General features: G+C 45.0%; 1 protein-coding gene across 2 annotated transcripts in view; it reads left to right on the plus strand.

The window, feature by feature from the left end:
* The first annotated feature begins 2,449 nt into the window (after nt 1-2,449).
* The window catches only part of ADAMTS5 (ADAM metallopeptidase with thrombospondin type 1 motif 5), a 46,849-nt gene continuing 32,867 nt past the window's right edge, over nt 2,450-16,431 (plus strand). For both annotated transcript variants that reach the window (XM_027805046.2, XM_055701586.1), the window contains exons 1-2: nt 2,450-3,529; nt 14,988-15,120. In XM_027805046.2, coding sequence (XP_027660847.2) covers nt 2,588-3,529; nt 14,988-15,120 — 1,075 coding nt within the window. In that variant the 5' untranslated portion in view covers nt 2,450-2,587. The remainder of the gene's footprint in view (nt 3,530-14,987; nt 15,121-16,431) is intronic.

Below are 16,431 nucleotides of genomic sequence, written 5' to 3' on the forward strand. Positions count from 1 at the left end.
CTGAGAAAATGTTTACATTTTAATATATTGAATAGCCCTGGACCAATGCCCCAAAAATGTCACGTGACCCTCCTGATCTATAACTCTTGATTTTGGAAGTTACTGACTGCAGTCAAGGATTTTTGATGATAATAAAATACTGAAATGTAGAAAAAGAAATACCAGGAGGCTGAGAAATGAACTTATGTTCGCAGGTATCACCATTTCCGGAAAAATGGAAAAAGAAGAAAGAACACCTGCAGAAGTTTGGTGCATTAAATATTTCACAAGTATAACCTCAGGGTTATGTTAATGTAATCATTTACATTGGAATATTAATTTCTGAAACGTCTGTTGCAGTAGTTAACCTGTTCTTTACAGAAGCGATCAGAAGTGTTCCTCTCAAAGCAGCCTCTGGAAGCTGGAGGCAGGTGCTGCTCCGCCATTCTCTGCACATCCCACCGCCACGGTCCTGGTTCTGCAAAGCGCATCTGCACATTGCGCACATTGCAAAAGCAAATTGCACATGGGGACATCAGTCCCCTGTCGGTAGGGTGGTGGGACCGAGGTGCCGTTTGCAGGCTAGGGCGAGATGGGAGAGCTGCGTCCCCTTTGGAGTCCTGCAGCTAGAGAGCACTTGCTCCCGGCACGCGTCTTGGGATGCGGAGAGGAAACAGGAGATAAGTCTGTTGTTCGCCATGCGTCCGTGCCTGGCTCGGTGCAAGCCCAGGCACCTGGGGATGCTGCGTCGCGCCCCTCGGCAGGAGGAAAGCGGCAGCGGGTCCCGCTCCTCTCACCTTCCCGGAGCCCAGGCTGCCTTCCAGCCCCCTTCCAGCCCCTGATCTCGGCAGAGGGTGAGCCGTGTGCCAGCCTCCTCTCGCTCTGCGGGCAACGTTAAGGTGGAAAGGGCAGATGAAAACGTACGTGCAGACCTCTGCCCTTTGTGGTGTCCCTGCGGGAGCACGAAGCGGGGGAAGGAAGGCGAGGGGATAGGGTGAGTGGATGTGTGTGTCAGTCAGCGGGGGGGATGATCTAAGTATCGGGAGTCATTCAAAAGGTCAGAGCAAGCATTAACTCTTCCCGCCCTCTCTGCTCCTCGGGGGAAACCGCCGGCCGCCCGAGCGAGATGACAGCTTGCCGGGACTTAATGACAGGCCGGGTGCAGCGCCGCGGCGGCCCAGACAAAGGCAGGAAGTTTGGTGCTGCCGCCGGCCCGGGAAGGGGCAGCGGCCGGGGCCCCGCCGGGACACGGGGGCGCGCCCCCCGCCCCCCGCCGCGCCGCATCCCCGGCGCTCTGGGGAAAGCCCCGGCTGCTCCCCCCCGCCGAGAGCCGGGGGTAAACCGCCCCCCCAGCGAACAGCGCGGACGAGCGGCGGCGGCAGGCGGAGAGCGGGGAAGCGGGCAGGACGCGAGGTAAGCGGGCGGCACCGTCCGCGGCCAGCCGTGACATCTCGAACCCGGGTGACTGTGCCTTTAAGCGACTCGAGGGAAACCTTGCGTTTTTCACACACAAGCGTATTTTTTTTTTCTCCCGGTCTCTCTCCCCTCCCCGGCTTCCTCCCGCTCTTCCCCTCTCCTGCCTCCCTCTCTCCCGCTCCCTCTCCCTCCTTTTCTCCTCCCCCCGCAGGCCCCCCCTTCCCCCTCCCCTCAAGTTTCTCCCTCTGTCTGATTAAATGAGAAGGAAGTGTGGGAGTGGTGGTTTTGAAGCTCTCCCTTTAAGAGGCAGCCTGCAGTGACGAATTGTTGAAATTGCCATTGCAGGATGGCATTCCGCTATAAATTCATTGTTCCACCTCCTCTCATCTTCACATTTCTCTCCCTTCTCCTCTTGTTCACATCGACAGACTGGGGATAACAACAACAACAACAGAAAAGATACAGGGAGGGGGCTTTTACAAAAATCCGGGACGTTTTCCGCTTCTTGGGCTTTTTTTTGCCTTTTTTTTTTTTCTCCTTTTTAACCATCTCACCGGAGACGACCGAGGCGGTTTTTGGTGCCTGAATTTCTTCTCTGCCCTTCTCCTCCTTCTCTTCAAAACAAAAGGGGGAAAAGAAGGAAAGGGAGCCCACCGGAGCCCGAGAAAGTGCCGAGTCGCAGCAGACCTGCCCCCTGCCCCTGCTGCTGCTGCTGCTGCTGCTGCTGGTGATGATCCGGTGACTACAGCAGAGAACTAGAAGAGGAGTGGGAAGTGCTCAAACTTCTTTACTTGCCGGGTCCGAGCCTCCTCTCCTCCTTTTTTCTCCCTTTCCCCCCCACACCCCCGCCTCCCCAGCAGCAGTGATTTGGGATTTTTTTTGCCTCTCTCTCTCTCCTTCCATGTGCTCCCGGCTCTTCCCTGCAGAGAAACACAAAGTTCACACGCGACCGGCTTTTGTTGACATTTTTTTCGCTCCCACTCACACTTGACTCGAGTTTGGGAGAGAGAACTTTTCTTCTTTTTCTTTTTTTCCCCTTCCCCCCCCACCCTTCCCCCTTCTCTCCTTCCCTTAACTACGTTGCTGCACTCCGCCGACCGGCTCCTTCCACCTCCCTCCCCAACTCCTGTTGTTATTATTACTACTATTAATTATCACCGCCGCTGCGGCCGCTCCCGCCGGCCAGGCAGGCATGCTCCCGAAGCTGCTCTCCCTGCTGCTGGCCGCCGGGCTGCACCTCGCTCTGGCCCAGCCGCCGGCACCTGCCGACGACGGAGCGCCGCCACCCCCCGCCGCCGCCCCGCCGCCCCGGCCCCGGCCCGGCCCTCCCCCCGGGCCGCCCCGCCGCCCCCCGCCGCCCCGCGGGGCCGGCGGCGTCGTGCGGCGCCTCGACCCGACCTACGCGGGGGGCGGCAAGGCGGGCTACGTCCTGTACGCCGGGGGGCAGCGCTTCCTCCTCGACCTGGAGCGCGACGAGGCGGTGGGGGCGCGGGCGCCGCGGGCCGGGGGGCCGCCGCGCTGCTACTACCGCGGCACGGTGGACGGCAGCCCGCGCTCCCTGGCCGTCTTCAACCTCTGCGGCGGCCTCGACGGCTTCTTCGCCGTGGGCCGCTCCCGCTACACCGTCAGGCCGGCGCGGCGGGGCGGGGAGGCGGCCGGGCCGCGGATCTACGGGGAGGGCCCGGCCCGCGCCCCGCACCTCTTCTTCAGGGACCGCTTCAGCTTCGAGACGGTGCCGGCCCGCACCAGCTGCGAGACCCGCGACCCGGCCGGGGCGGCGGCGGGGGACGGCCGGCGGCGGCGGCGGCGTCGCTCCGTCTCCCGGGCCCGGCAGGTGGAGCTGCTGTTGGTGGCCGACGCCTCCATGGTGCGCAAGTACGGGAAGGGGCTGCAGCACTACCTGCTCACCCTGGCCTCCATCGCCTCCCGGCTCTACGCCCACGCCAGCCTGGAGAACCACGTCCGGCTGGCCGTGGTGAAGGTGGTGGCCCTGGGCGAGAAGGAGAAGGGGCTGGAGGTCAACAGGAATGCCGCCACCACTCTCAAGAACTTCTGCAAGTGGCAGCACCAGCACAACCGCCTCGACGACGACCATGACGAGCACTACGATGCCGCCATCCTCTTCACCCGCGAGGTAGGCATCACCACAGCTGACAGCAACTTGGTGTCCCTCGAACGATGTCTCGCGGGGTGGTTGGGCTGCGGCAAGCCGGCCTGGTGGCCCTGCAGCCACGTTGCCTTGTGTTGCCCGGCGGTTGCCTCCCCACTCACACCTTTGGCCTTTCTGTTGGTTTGCATGGCGTCTCGGGGACCAGCACCCATGTGCACAGCTGCCAGGGATGGAAAAGGGATTGAAAACCCAACAAATGGGGTATGCAGTTGTGTGTGTGCCCCCTCCCCTGCAAGGTCATCCCCACTATGGGTTCACTGTCATTTGTGCCAGTGCAGTGCTGGGACTCCTGCCAAGGTGGAGAGGTGGTAATTTGCCTGGTTGGGGGACTCGTCTGAGGCTGCCTGATGTGTCTGTGCTTGAGAAGTGACGTTGTTCTGGCTTTCGCATTGAGGTCTTTCACACACAGCCCCTCTCTCTCTGCAAGGGTGGTCCAGGCAAAAAGGGCTGATAGCACTCTTTAGCCTTAATCAGTCCCCAAACAAACCTGATAGTGAAAATGGTGGATAACACCTTAAAAGTACACACAACTTCCATGTTGAGTGCGTTGAGATGCTATTTCCAGCAAGAATAGCTCTGCCACACTGGAAGCCAGCAGCACTTGTGGTTCAAGGGTAGGACATAAATGCAAACCGCAGGTAAACAGAGCTGCAGAAGTTGACTGATTTGGGCTGGTACTAAGGGGTTCAGTCTCTTTCTCATTCCCCAAATGAAAAATAGGTGTCCTGATCAACTGTGGGTCAGATCTGGCTAGTATTACCCATGCAGAACTGTGCCTTGCTCCCTGCCCAGTTGGTTAATTAATTGCATTGCCAGAGGTCGTTAAGGGACATTGCTCTAGTAGACATGTGGCAGAGTTTATGCAGTGAAGTTCTTCTGTAAGAATATCCCTTTAGTGGTTTGGGTTTGGTGTTTTCTTTTTTTCCCTTCCCCAAGTACGAAAAAAATAGCTGCATGACTTTCCGTTCATTTGAGTTCTCCTGCTTTTCTACATCATAGGAGCCAGCCAAAAAGGATGCTTTGGATGGTTTGTGGAAGGAGTTGCTCCAGAAGGGGGGAAAAAAAGCGCCTGGCTTGCTTTTATAGCTGTAAATAGTTGAAACATTAGGTTCTGTGTCAGTCAGGCATCACTTGTACAGCAGGAGCCTTTTTTAGCAGTTTAAAGTCCGTCAGTCTAATTTGCAAGCTTTCATTTTGTTATCGCGATAATCTGAATGAAAACAGGCTAGCTAGGCTGGGTCAGAATGCTCTTCTTCCTTTTTGCTGTAAACATCCTTTTGAACAGCTTATTATTTAAGCTGGGGCCAGAATCCATCACTTTTCGCTAAAGTTTGTTTTTCTCCGCCAGTATTCCCATTTATTTCCCTGGGATTTATTACAACTCAGAAACTCTTAGGGTGGCAGACTGTGAATTTTAACATCAATTATTAAGTTAATTTGGATTGAGATAGGATGTGAATTTAAAGTGCATTTGCTTTACAGATGCTTGTCTGTAATTCTTTGCATGGATGCCCTCCTGCCAGAATAAGAGTGTTCTGCTAATCAGTAATCTACTTTCAAAGACTCATGAGCAATGCATCTTTCATGCATAGAGTTACGTCTTTTGCATGTAAGTAGTACATAACTAAACAAAATGTCACCGTTCCTGTGGTCTCCTTCCACTATTACAATGCAGATATTGCTTGCACTGTTACTTAGGCATGCAAATGCTTTGCAAGAAAAAAGCACAGGCTTCCGTTTTCTTGGTTTACATTTTAACAGGTTTAACTATAGGATTAGCTCTGCAGTGCAATTCAGTATAACTTAATCTGCTTTAATGGTTTGCTGTGTGCACACGCACATTGTTTGGCATTACATGTCAGTATTTGACTCAGTAAGAACAAGGCTGTAGTTTCTTGCTACATGTGTTCATGATGTTCTTTGCAGGGAGTATGTGTGAGTCCACACGATTTTTATATGCTTACACTCAAAATGTCAACATGAATCTATTTGCTCCTCTTGGAATGTAAACTCAAAAAGGGTTAAAGGATGAAAAAGCAGTAGAGATGTTTCCCAGAGAAAACAACCCCACTTTGAACTAAAGAGAGATTTTTTCCAGTTTAGCTTTTCAATGGAAGTGTCAGCAATTGGCAGGAGGATCCACATTTTACAACTATGTTTTGAATGTATAAAGTACGTTGCTTAGCTACTAGACGCCAAGCCATGGCTGCATGTTTTGATGGGCTCTGAATATCGTCATGCTAATTTTTGAACATCCAGATGTCTTCTTCTAAATGGCTTGGGTTTTAGGCATGGGGTAAATGTGTGAGGTAAATTTTCCATCTTTGTTTACTAACTGAGGCCACCTTGAACTTTGTGTCTCTGCGTCAACAGAAAAATATTTGCAAATCATTTGTCAGCTAAACGCAAGTCCTCAGCTGTATGTAACTGTTTATGTGTAGTTAGAATCTAAATTATGCATGCCTGTTGCCATACAAGTCTCTAATATAATAATTATCTTTGTTCTGAAGTGACATTCACTTGGATGTTATTTCTGACACCAAAAAAAGGCTCCCTGAAAAGATAGTAGCTTTCCTTGAGTTCTTTATAAAGGAAGAGTCCTGTCAGAATTCAGCACCATCACTTCCTCCTCTTCTGTTGCCATTACCTGTTGAAAGATAAATTAAAAACAATTGATGGACTACAAGTGTGCTGGCAGCTCTCCCTTATTATAAAATTAGTGCTGGCAGTTTAAGTTACTATCATCATCTTCATTCATACTAGGAAGTACTTCCCATGCAAAAAGATTTTTAGAAGGAGATTTACTGATTCTGGATTAAAACATCAACTCACTTTCAGTCATAACCTGTATTTAATTTGATAAGGGCTTTAAAGCAATCTTGCTGCAGAGCACAGCAAATAGTAAATAAATACGAACATGAGTTCAGTTTTGGGTGATACAGGCAATATGTTAAAGCTATTTTAAGGCTCTGTATTGCTTATTAGTGGCGGCAAGGACCACGTAGCTGTCCATTAGCTCCGGTGAATCCTATGTTTACCTTGTAACTGCAATGAAAACTACAGTAACGTGTTGGGTCATTATTATCACCTGTGTAGGAGATTGTGAAAACCTTCAGTGGACGCAGAACTTATCTATCCCTAAATATTGCAGAAACTTAGCTGGGTCCCAGAGTGATTATTTGAATTCCCAAAATCTAGTAAGGAGAAGTATATTTTCCCAGTGGTCTCAATCTCTTGTTTTGATCCATGATGGCCAGTATCAAGCCTGACAGAGGTCTGACTTGTCAGTACCAAATGGTGAACATTTTCTAATAAATGAGAGCTTTCATAGGATTTATAGGTGGCTCTTGGCCGTAACAGCCTTAGAAAATACATGGGTCCCCTGCTCTTCAAGTTGAGTCCTTGACAGCAGCTGTAAATTTTTGGGCTGCATGCATCCTCAGAGCATCCTCTGTGGAATATGGTGATGCAAGGATTTGATCATCTGGTGGCCAGGTGAGTCCTCTGCCCCATCTAGAGAAGCGGCTGTGTGGTGGAGAGGAGAAAGAGCTTGTAAAGCCCCTCTTCCTCTGGCGATCAGCTCACTTTGTTCTCAATGGAAGTGAAGTCAACAGTAAATTTAGAATTTTGTCCGTTTCAGGCCTTTTTATTATGAACAGTTCTCGGAAGCTGGAAGTGGATTATCTTCAGTCTTCAGGTTTTTATGGGTGCAACAAAATACTTGCCATGTTATTTATCACAGTAGAAAAACATACATGATGTGACTTGCAAACTGCACTTGAACTCAAACTGTTCTTTTCCAAGGTCTAGCCTGCTCTGCAATTATCCTCTAGAATTCATCCAATCTTTTTCGTTAGTGACCCTTAGTTAAATTTCAAGTTAACTATTGAATGCATTTGGACAAAATCCAGTTCTCTTACTTTCCTTCCCCTCCAGTTCTGAATCATATGAAAATTAAAATAGATGTTTCTCACAGCAGATACAGGCAACAAGAACAAGGAAAAATACTTTCCTAAGTGCTTGTTAGCATAATCTATGATAGTACCATCATGCCTGCCTGTAGCAAAAAGTTCCTGCTAGAGCCAAAGGCCGCTGGCCTGCCTTTTTCTACACAGTAATTATATGGGTCTCATGTGTGTGATTTAGTTTGACTGTCAATCTGACAGTGCTGTTGAAATAAAACAGGAAGCTTTAGATTATCTTAGCTCTATAGATGATAATTTCATTGCATGGCACACGTGCTTTCTTTGGCTCTTCTTCTTTCTTCTTTTTTTTCTTTCTGCATTATCATCTTCCTACAATTGTTATTCCACATTAATAAAACAGATCACTCCACCAATGGTTAATAGCATATATTTCACTAATGTTTAGTATTATTAGTCTGAAGAAATTACAATGTGATGTATCTATCAGTTTCAGAGTTGTCACCAGTTTTGTTGCAAATCTAATACATTTAGATAATGTCCCTGGGGAAAATAAAGTGGGACATAATTTGTGCAGGAGAAGTAGCGTGATTCATACTACTCTACAGAGATGGTGTGGCGTTTCCTCACAGAGGTTAGGCAACTTACATCCTACGTTTTTCCTTATTCACAAGTCACCAGTTTCATAACTGAAACTTTGCCCTTCCCCTCCCCATGTGAAGTCCAAATGCTTTATGTGCATTTTGTCAGTATTTTTAATTAATCTTTGGTTTGTGTAATGCTGCTGTATTTTCTTTCTGTGCTTTAGGGGAAAAAAAAAATTGTTAATCTGTCCATTCAGAACATAAAAGCTTGATACAGTTTAGGATTTCTATTTGTAATAGTATTTCTAATACTCTGTTGCAGTGTCCTTGGATGATAAGTTTCTAGGGTCCCTGTACCATACAGAGGAAGAATAAGAACATGCTTAAATATCCAGTCTGGTGAGGAGGTAGTTTCTGAAGCCAGCAAGTATAGCATGCATGTGCTAAACTGAGCCCAACAAGACACCACACATATATTGGGTTTTCTTAAATTTCACCTTATTTAGAAATCAGAAAGACAGCTCTGTACATTTGAGATTCAAATGCCCAAAACTCAGGCTTGTATTTATCATATTAACCTTAAAGGAAGACAGCCTCAATTTTTAAGTTAAAACTACTGGAGGAAAATAGGTGATTTTTGTTTTGGTAGGTATGACAGTTCTCACCATTCTGGTTTTCCTTGGAAGGCAACCAGGCTTCAGTAATCCTCTCAAAATATGGCCAGAGGACAAAGCCGTATCCCAGTGAGTCCTTCCTCACCTCACAGTGATGGCCAGGCCCTCTCCCTGATGCCCAAACCTGGCCGTCCCCATGAGTGGGACCCACTAGTGTCTCAGGCAGAGGAGTTTTCACAGCAGGGGCAGCGTTCCACCATTTTGGATTGCAAAGTGTCATAGTTTTAAGTGTCATTGTGTCATACTATCGGCTGAGGGGTAAAGTAGACCATGCCCTCATTACTTTGTTCACCGGTTAGCCCCTACTTCCATTACACGTTCTGCAGTCTGTCAACTTTGGTCTCATGCTCCTTTTGCCTTTCCAGATGATAGCCATAATCCTTTCTGTTGGGGTGAATCTTACTTTCCTCCGCGTGTGCCGTTCTGCGTTGCTGTGCCATTAATCAGCTTTCACCCACTTTGCAGAGGGGCGTGCGGGAGGGTGGATGTGTGGGTCCCAAGTACCGCCTGACCCCAGCCTCCCTGTGCAGGGCTGCGGTGGGATCTCTGCTGGAGGAAGTCAGAAAGCCGTATTTAATTCCTTCCTCTGCTTGAGGGATTTTAGGTCTGTATCGCCCACCTCCCAGGAGAGGTCCTTAACCGGTAGGTTGTAAGCTGTTCCAGGTGTTAAGGAAACTTTCCACCCCTCAGACCAAAGCTATGTCACTGTTTAGCAAGTAATTTAAGATTCATATGGTGAGAAGGAGAGAAATCGTGACCTGAAGCTGCTGACTGGAGCGCACCGCTTAGAGCAAGGCGCTCTGGGTTCCCAAAGCATGGAGAGAAGACTGTTTCTGTAATTTACCACAAGACTGTTCACTGTAAAATACAGAAGCAGCCTGAGGAACAGGGACCAAATATTAGGTCCCTTCACCAAGCGCCATAAGCACTGACTGCAGCCTGGGCTAGGGAGACCTTTCACACATGGGCTGTCACAGGAGGAGCCACAGCTCCCTGCGTGCACGGACACGTGCAGACCTTCACTGTAGAACATGGTCTGGTGAAGACCATAGTGCACTCCCCTGAGCAACATGCTATTGAGTATCCTCTTCCCTGAAAGGAATTTGAAGCTGGATCACCTTCTTGCTGGACAAAGGCTTTAACTGATGAGCTGTTGTCAAGAAACCAGAAAAGCAAGCAAGCAGACACACAGAGATGTAAAAGCTGTTAGCTGTGCTTTAAAACAAGGTGATGTGCAGCTGTGCCTGATAGCCTAATCCAGCTGGTTTCTTGAACATCTGATTTGAGAACGTCTGTAAGCTTGCTTCCCGCAGGGAAAAGATGGAGAAGCATTGAGCATCTCAACCCCAATCAAGCTTTAGTATAAGCCAAGTGTTAAGCTGCTCAGGACTGTAGAACTGTGGCACTTTGGGGCCCATAAGGTCACAGACTCCAAGGCCTATCTAAGAAGGGTAGGTAACTCAAAGAGCAGAGGACTGTGAGCCAGTTTTGTTCTTCTGCCCTTACAGTCCACCAAACTGTCCACATTGGTGCTTAAATCCTGGTTTGAATCCAGTCCACTGGCTCTGGTCTAATATCAGGTTTCACTAAACAGTTGATCCTTGTTTTTATGTGTACTGCACAAATCACAGGATTTCAGGTAAAATAAATCAGCTGCTCCAGCAGGGTGCCACAACGGTTATCTTCATTCACAACAATGCCACGTATACATGGCAAACAGCCAGCTGCTCTTAATGTACATATGAATGCCAAGAAAACTTGGCCTTTAATAAGCTGTCTAATTAACTACTAGTCGTATGATGTACAACTCAGTTTTCCTAAGTCATTCCTTTGCCAAAGCTTAAGTCTTAAGATCTGTTGCCGCCTGCGTAGCAAATGCATTTCCTAGTCATTCTTCTATTTTGAAACTACTGTAATGCAGATCAAGGGCCAAACTCTTCGTTCCTTCGTCAGAAATATCAAGAAACATTCTTCAAAGCTTCTGCCACTATTTGGAGGCAACTGCATGAGTATACAGACCTGAGCAAGCAATTAATTTTTTAAATAGATGTGATACATCGGAGTGAAATAGTAATTGGAAGCTGATTTTAAGTATTGTATGAGTCCTGGCTTTCCTAGTGTTTTAGCTAAGTATGAAAAGTTGAGAAGACCCACACAGATTTTTGAGATTGCAGCGTTACATCAGGGCCTGTTTTTAACCCCAAAAAAACCCCCAAAAAACAAAAAAAAAATATTTACAAGGGAAATAAAAACTTACACTGTACTCCCAGAAACTACTTCATAAAACTCTGAGAGTGTTTTCCAAGAGTGCCTGGGAAAACCAAGAAGGTAACTATTGTTTCTGGTAACAAATAATCTCTTGCCAGTACAGCTACAGGACATTTAAGTCAAAAGCAATTTTGCCATAAAGATTTACATCAGTGTAAGTGTAAACAGATGTGATCTTCAATAACATCACTCAAAACCATGCTGTTGGGAAGGACCATGTAGCTAGGGGATGGTGAGTTAACCTGACAGCAAACTTTTCAGAATATTTGTCTTACAGATGCCACTTGGTAGGCTTCAATTATATATATAATACATACTATGTGATGCTACATTGAAGTTCAAATCATGCGGAGGCAAGAGAAATAAAGAATAAATGAGACTGTGAGTTGAGAACGTAATGGAGCTGAGTCTTCAGTAATCTGCCTAAGTGATTATTGACAGTGTCAGCATTAGCTTAAAAAAAGCATCCTCATGCAGTCACTGAGGACTGAAGTCTGCAACAAAACCCAGAAAGCTCAGTACATGCTCTCTGTTCAAAGCATAGCCAATATATGCCCTGCTCTAGCAGAAGATGGGCAACCCATAGACATCCCTCCCCAGCCACAGCTTCATGCAAAGAAGCTAATGCCAGAAAATATTTCCTGACCTTGTTTCCAAGATCCTTTACAAGGCTTCTCCACCACTTCCCAGCTGGGACTCAGTAGGCACCTTGCATAGACTGCTGAGGAGGCAGCCTGGATGTGGTTGCAGAGTTGGCTGAAGGGAGTGGGGCTTTACTGTATCACTGTCCACCGCTTTCTGACCACAGTGAGGTTGCTCCCCTCCTTTACGGGGATCGTTGGTCCCATATCACCTGAAAACAGCTGTTTTCCAGCTGTCTGTGGGGTGTTGGAGCTAGTTAATTTTACAGATAAGCAGTTTTCAGAATCACTTATTTTCTGCTGTAGGATTTCCTAGGAGCAACCTTTAACTAATACAGCCCTTCAAGAAACTAATTTTATCTGACCCAAAGTTAAGGTATTTCATGAAGTACAAGCCTGCTTTGTCTTGCCTAGACAACTGTTACGCAAGTGAGCACTGCCTTGAGAGTTACTAGTGGGATGCTGAGATGTGTGGGTATGTGTCATACTCTGAGAAATGATGGAAATGGAGGAACAGCGGTTTGATGAAGTGACTGGATTTCTGAGGAGAACCCGGGCACGTAGTGTGGTGCAATGTCAGTAATACATAACATATGAAAAGTAACCAAACATTGCTATGTCTATTAGTGCTTGCATATGTATGTAGCTATTTCTTTGATGTCTAATGAAGGTGGTGTAATGCAATCCTGTGCATAGCTTTCAAAATATTGACGGTGGGATTACTAACCAGCCAAGAGTCAGAAGGGCTGTCTACTGTTAACATCCTTGTCATAATTTTCCATACCCCACACATCCCATTAGAAGTAACTCTAAGGAAGTTTATGGGTTTGCCTGCTTAAATAGATTGTATTCTTGTAATTATACTTGTGTCATCGAATCTGGAGAATCGTGAGGTCTGGTTGCGTCTGCTGGTATAGCTTCATAGCCATATCACTGGCCTAGCTTCTTTTTGTATGCGAATGGAAATAAATCGTGCACTGCCATAAGACATCTGTGTGCTGATAGAACTGTGCCCACAATGGGAGCAGTACTGATGTAAGTATGTGTGCGATAATGACACCCAAATACAAGAAAGGACCAAATGACACAGAATCTGCATGCAGAGACAAGACCTGAATTAATGTTTTATACTGTTATTGGCACTGTCAACCTGAGAGTAATCTAGACCTCCTCCAGTAGGCTGCTTTCTGTCTGATTTATGTGCTTTTTGGTACTTATATAAGAATTTCAGTTCAACTGCTTGTATGGTTTCAGTTCAAATTGCACTAATATAAAGGTATCTTGCTTCCTATACAGTTTACACTTACTTATTTAGACTGATTATATCACCATGAAAAGGTATTTTTATTGGTACTGTTTGCACATGCATTTTTTCTGAGTTTTGTTATTCATGCTGCTGTAGGTAAACCACTTAGATTTACACAGAGTTTACTCTATGTAAAATGTACCCTTAGACTGAAAAGGCCAGATTCAGAAGTGATGCATAAAGGGCTAAATGGGTATTAACCCAAGCAAAAGTAATAGGAGTTTAAGGATTGTATCTTGTAATACGTCCCCGATGTTTGATACCATGAGCTTTCTTAGGGCTTCTTCCAACGTTTGTCCAGAGATGCTGAAAATTATAGGAAATTTATTTGCCTAAATAAAACTGGAAAAAAAATGCATTTCTTTTAAAGTACTTGAAAATGGGCATCCTTATTGTGTAACTTGTCACAGAGCCAGAGGTGAAGTCTGGGGAGATAATTGGATGTCAAGGGTGGGAGCCAGTGGGGTTAGGGACAGAACTGTCTATATATTATTTGCACTGGTACAGAATGGAAGTTCTTTTTAAACCATGGCTTATAGCTGTGAAAATTTGGAAGCTTAAATACTTTTGAACTTTATTCCTCCTCTTCTCATGAGGCTGTTTAGTTTATCGGTACTGCAGCATTTAAATCTTGACATTAAGTAGCATCGGGAGCGCACTTACAAAAAAGAACTCCCAGACACCTGGAAGCCAGAACTAATCCCGAAATTCTTGATCCATATATGTAATATTGCTATGTAATTTTAGCTTGAAAATTTCTTTATTTCATCTTGGGGGAAAAAAATACACTATTTTTTGTAAAGAGATGCTCTGTCACAGTATCTGTGAAGTCACTGTGTTTTCCTTTAATTCAGTGGGATTTGAATCCTGTGCATTTTCAAGTTTGCCTAAATTAGAAACTATCCTAATCTGTGAACATTGTGGACCTGAAACCACACAGGATATCTGTTACTCAGATGGATTAATTATGAAAGGCTTCATAAAAGAAGGACTTTGTAAAAGGAGATCTGAAAGGAAGAATAGAGTCTTAAAAATGAAGGGGAAAAAGCTACTCTTTGATCATTTGGCTAATAACATTTGATAATACTATCATGCCTTGAAAATGACAATTTCATTCAACCACAATGAAATGTTGAAGTGTTTCAAATAGCATGGTACATACTTCTTCTCAACCAAAAAAAAAAAAAAAAAAGTACATTCAGACTAGTATTGTTCCCTCTGCTTCAGAAGCTCTGAAAAGTTACTGTTGATGATCAAAACTACATCTGACCAAAGCAGTCTTCATCATTATCATGATCATTATCATCCCGGAATGGAAAGAAAAAAACTAATGCTACCTGCATAGTTTTTAGAGACACCCTATATCTACAAGTAGGAAATGTGATCAAGTTGTTGCACTAGTAAGACTAGGTAGGAATCAAGGGATTTTACGGTCATATCACTGACCCTTTAAGCAACTGCTGAGAATTGCTTAAATACTTGGTATATTGGGTGATACATTATTAATCATTGTACTACTTGACAGATGTGACACAGGGCTGAATATATAGTAATCTCATTTCTTTAAGTGCAAGGATAAGACTTGCCTTTGGAAAAGAAAGATGATCTCTGGTTCAAGGACCAAGAAGAAAGGTGAAGATTTCTCTCTGCCCTGATTCACCTTCTGTAAATAAAAACAATATTCTGTTTTTACTGTCAATGAGGAGATGCTTCTATGGCATGTATTTTGAGTACCTAACTCAGTGGAAGTTTGAGCCTCTGTATGGATTGCAGAAATACAAATTTAACTAACAAATTAAAATCCTACTAAAGTCAATGAAAATGCTTTAAAAAAAAAGACTTTACCAAGGGTGGGATTAGGTCATTGTGCTTTTAAACTGCATTGATATCTTTAGATGGAAGCTTATATTGATGTTTTTATCTAGGTTCTGATGTCTGCAAAGGGCTGGTGACTTTAACCTGTTGTTACCTATGGGTGTAGAAGTTTATTTTAACAATTTTTTAATTTTTTTCCCTTCCTGGGCAGGATTTATGTGGGCATCATTCATGTGATACTCTGGGAATGGCAGACGTTGGGACCATATGCTCTCCTGAGCGCAGCTGTGCAGTGATTGAAGATGACGGCCTCCATGCAGCTTTTACAGTGGCTCACGAAATTGGTATGCAGTGCCTTTTCTGTTCGCTTGCCAAATCAAACACTTGTAACAGCTGCATTAGTAACCAAAATACTTCGCAATTAATTCCAGATTTCCCCTGGTCCAGATACTCACTTGGGGATTAAGGCTGTATACATATGCACTTCAGGGTTAACTAATAAGGGATCAGAAGGCAAGTGAAGGCACACAGTAGGTGTTTCCTTTCTGACAGTGTCGTTTCTAAGCAGTAGTTGAAGTGAAAATTCAAAGGCTGCTGCTACTGTCCAAAGATGTGATTGTGTCCCTCCTGAGAAAGCATTTAGCCCATCGTATGCATTTAGTGCATACACAGTGGAAAAAAAAAACCTTTTTGAACTACTTGCGTGCTCTACTGTGGCAAAACTTGGCACAACCTTACCTGCAGAGGAAGGCTTTTGTGGAAAAAACCAGAATTCTAATCTTTTTCTAAATGTATGGAAATCCCACCTTTATGGTAAAATATGGTACTAACGTGAATCCTGAAATAAGTTAAATAGTATTTAGGTGATAAAGGTTTGGTCAGAAAAACTGTTTGACTTTGTTTCAGTTTCCACCCCAGATCAGCAGTTTGATGTAGGAGCCGTACATGTGCCCTTCAAAAGGCTTTAAGATAGAATTAGTGGCAGAAGAAAGTTCGTATTTTGGGATATTACATCTGTCATGATAAAGTCCTTCAGAGAGACTGCTGCCATCTTGATTATTTTTAATTTACTAATGTTCTGTGAGCTGTGTTCTGGAAATACATTCAGGATGAGGGCTATTCACTTTGGTAGGTGAACAGCAATTTAAAAGTGGAGAACATTTTATTTTTTATTTTTATTTTTATTTTTTTTAATTTTTAAACATTTTTAGAAGGAAATAACAAGGAAGGGAGAACTTTCAGAGTGAGCCAATTGCTGAATTGCCTTGTACATCATGCCAAACCAAAGTAAAGTTTGCTCTGGGAGTATCATTGCAGTAGTTCAATTTTCAAGTAGCTAGCAGGTAGAGCCCAGGAGTTGTGTGTCTTATATATACATCTGGCTCAGCAATTGGAGGTCACTGAGTATGAAAAAGCAGCTGACATATCAGTGACATGACCCTTCAATGATTAGTGATCCTAACCCTACTGCTGTTACGGTGCTACAAAAAAATGCAGTCAGTAGTGGCTGGAAAGGGATCATGGTTTGCATGAAAACATAAAATTTTGTGGCAGAATGAGTCCCCAAACCATAAATCTTATTTTAATAAACAAGAATAGAATTAAGAAAAAAAAACCTCTGAAATCACTAATTCAGAGCATTTGGAGATAAGTAT

Source organism: Falco cherrug, chromosome 2 (assembly GCF_023634085.1).
Source record: "Falco cherrug isolate bFalChe1 chromosome 2, bFalChe1.pri, whole genome shotgun sequence".
Taxonomy (NCBI): Eukaryota; Metazoa; Chordata; class Aves; order Falconiformes; family Falconidae; genus Falco; species Falco cherrug.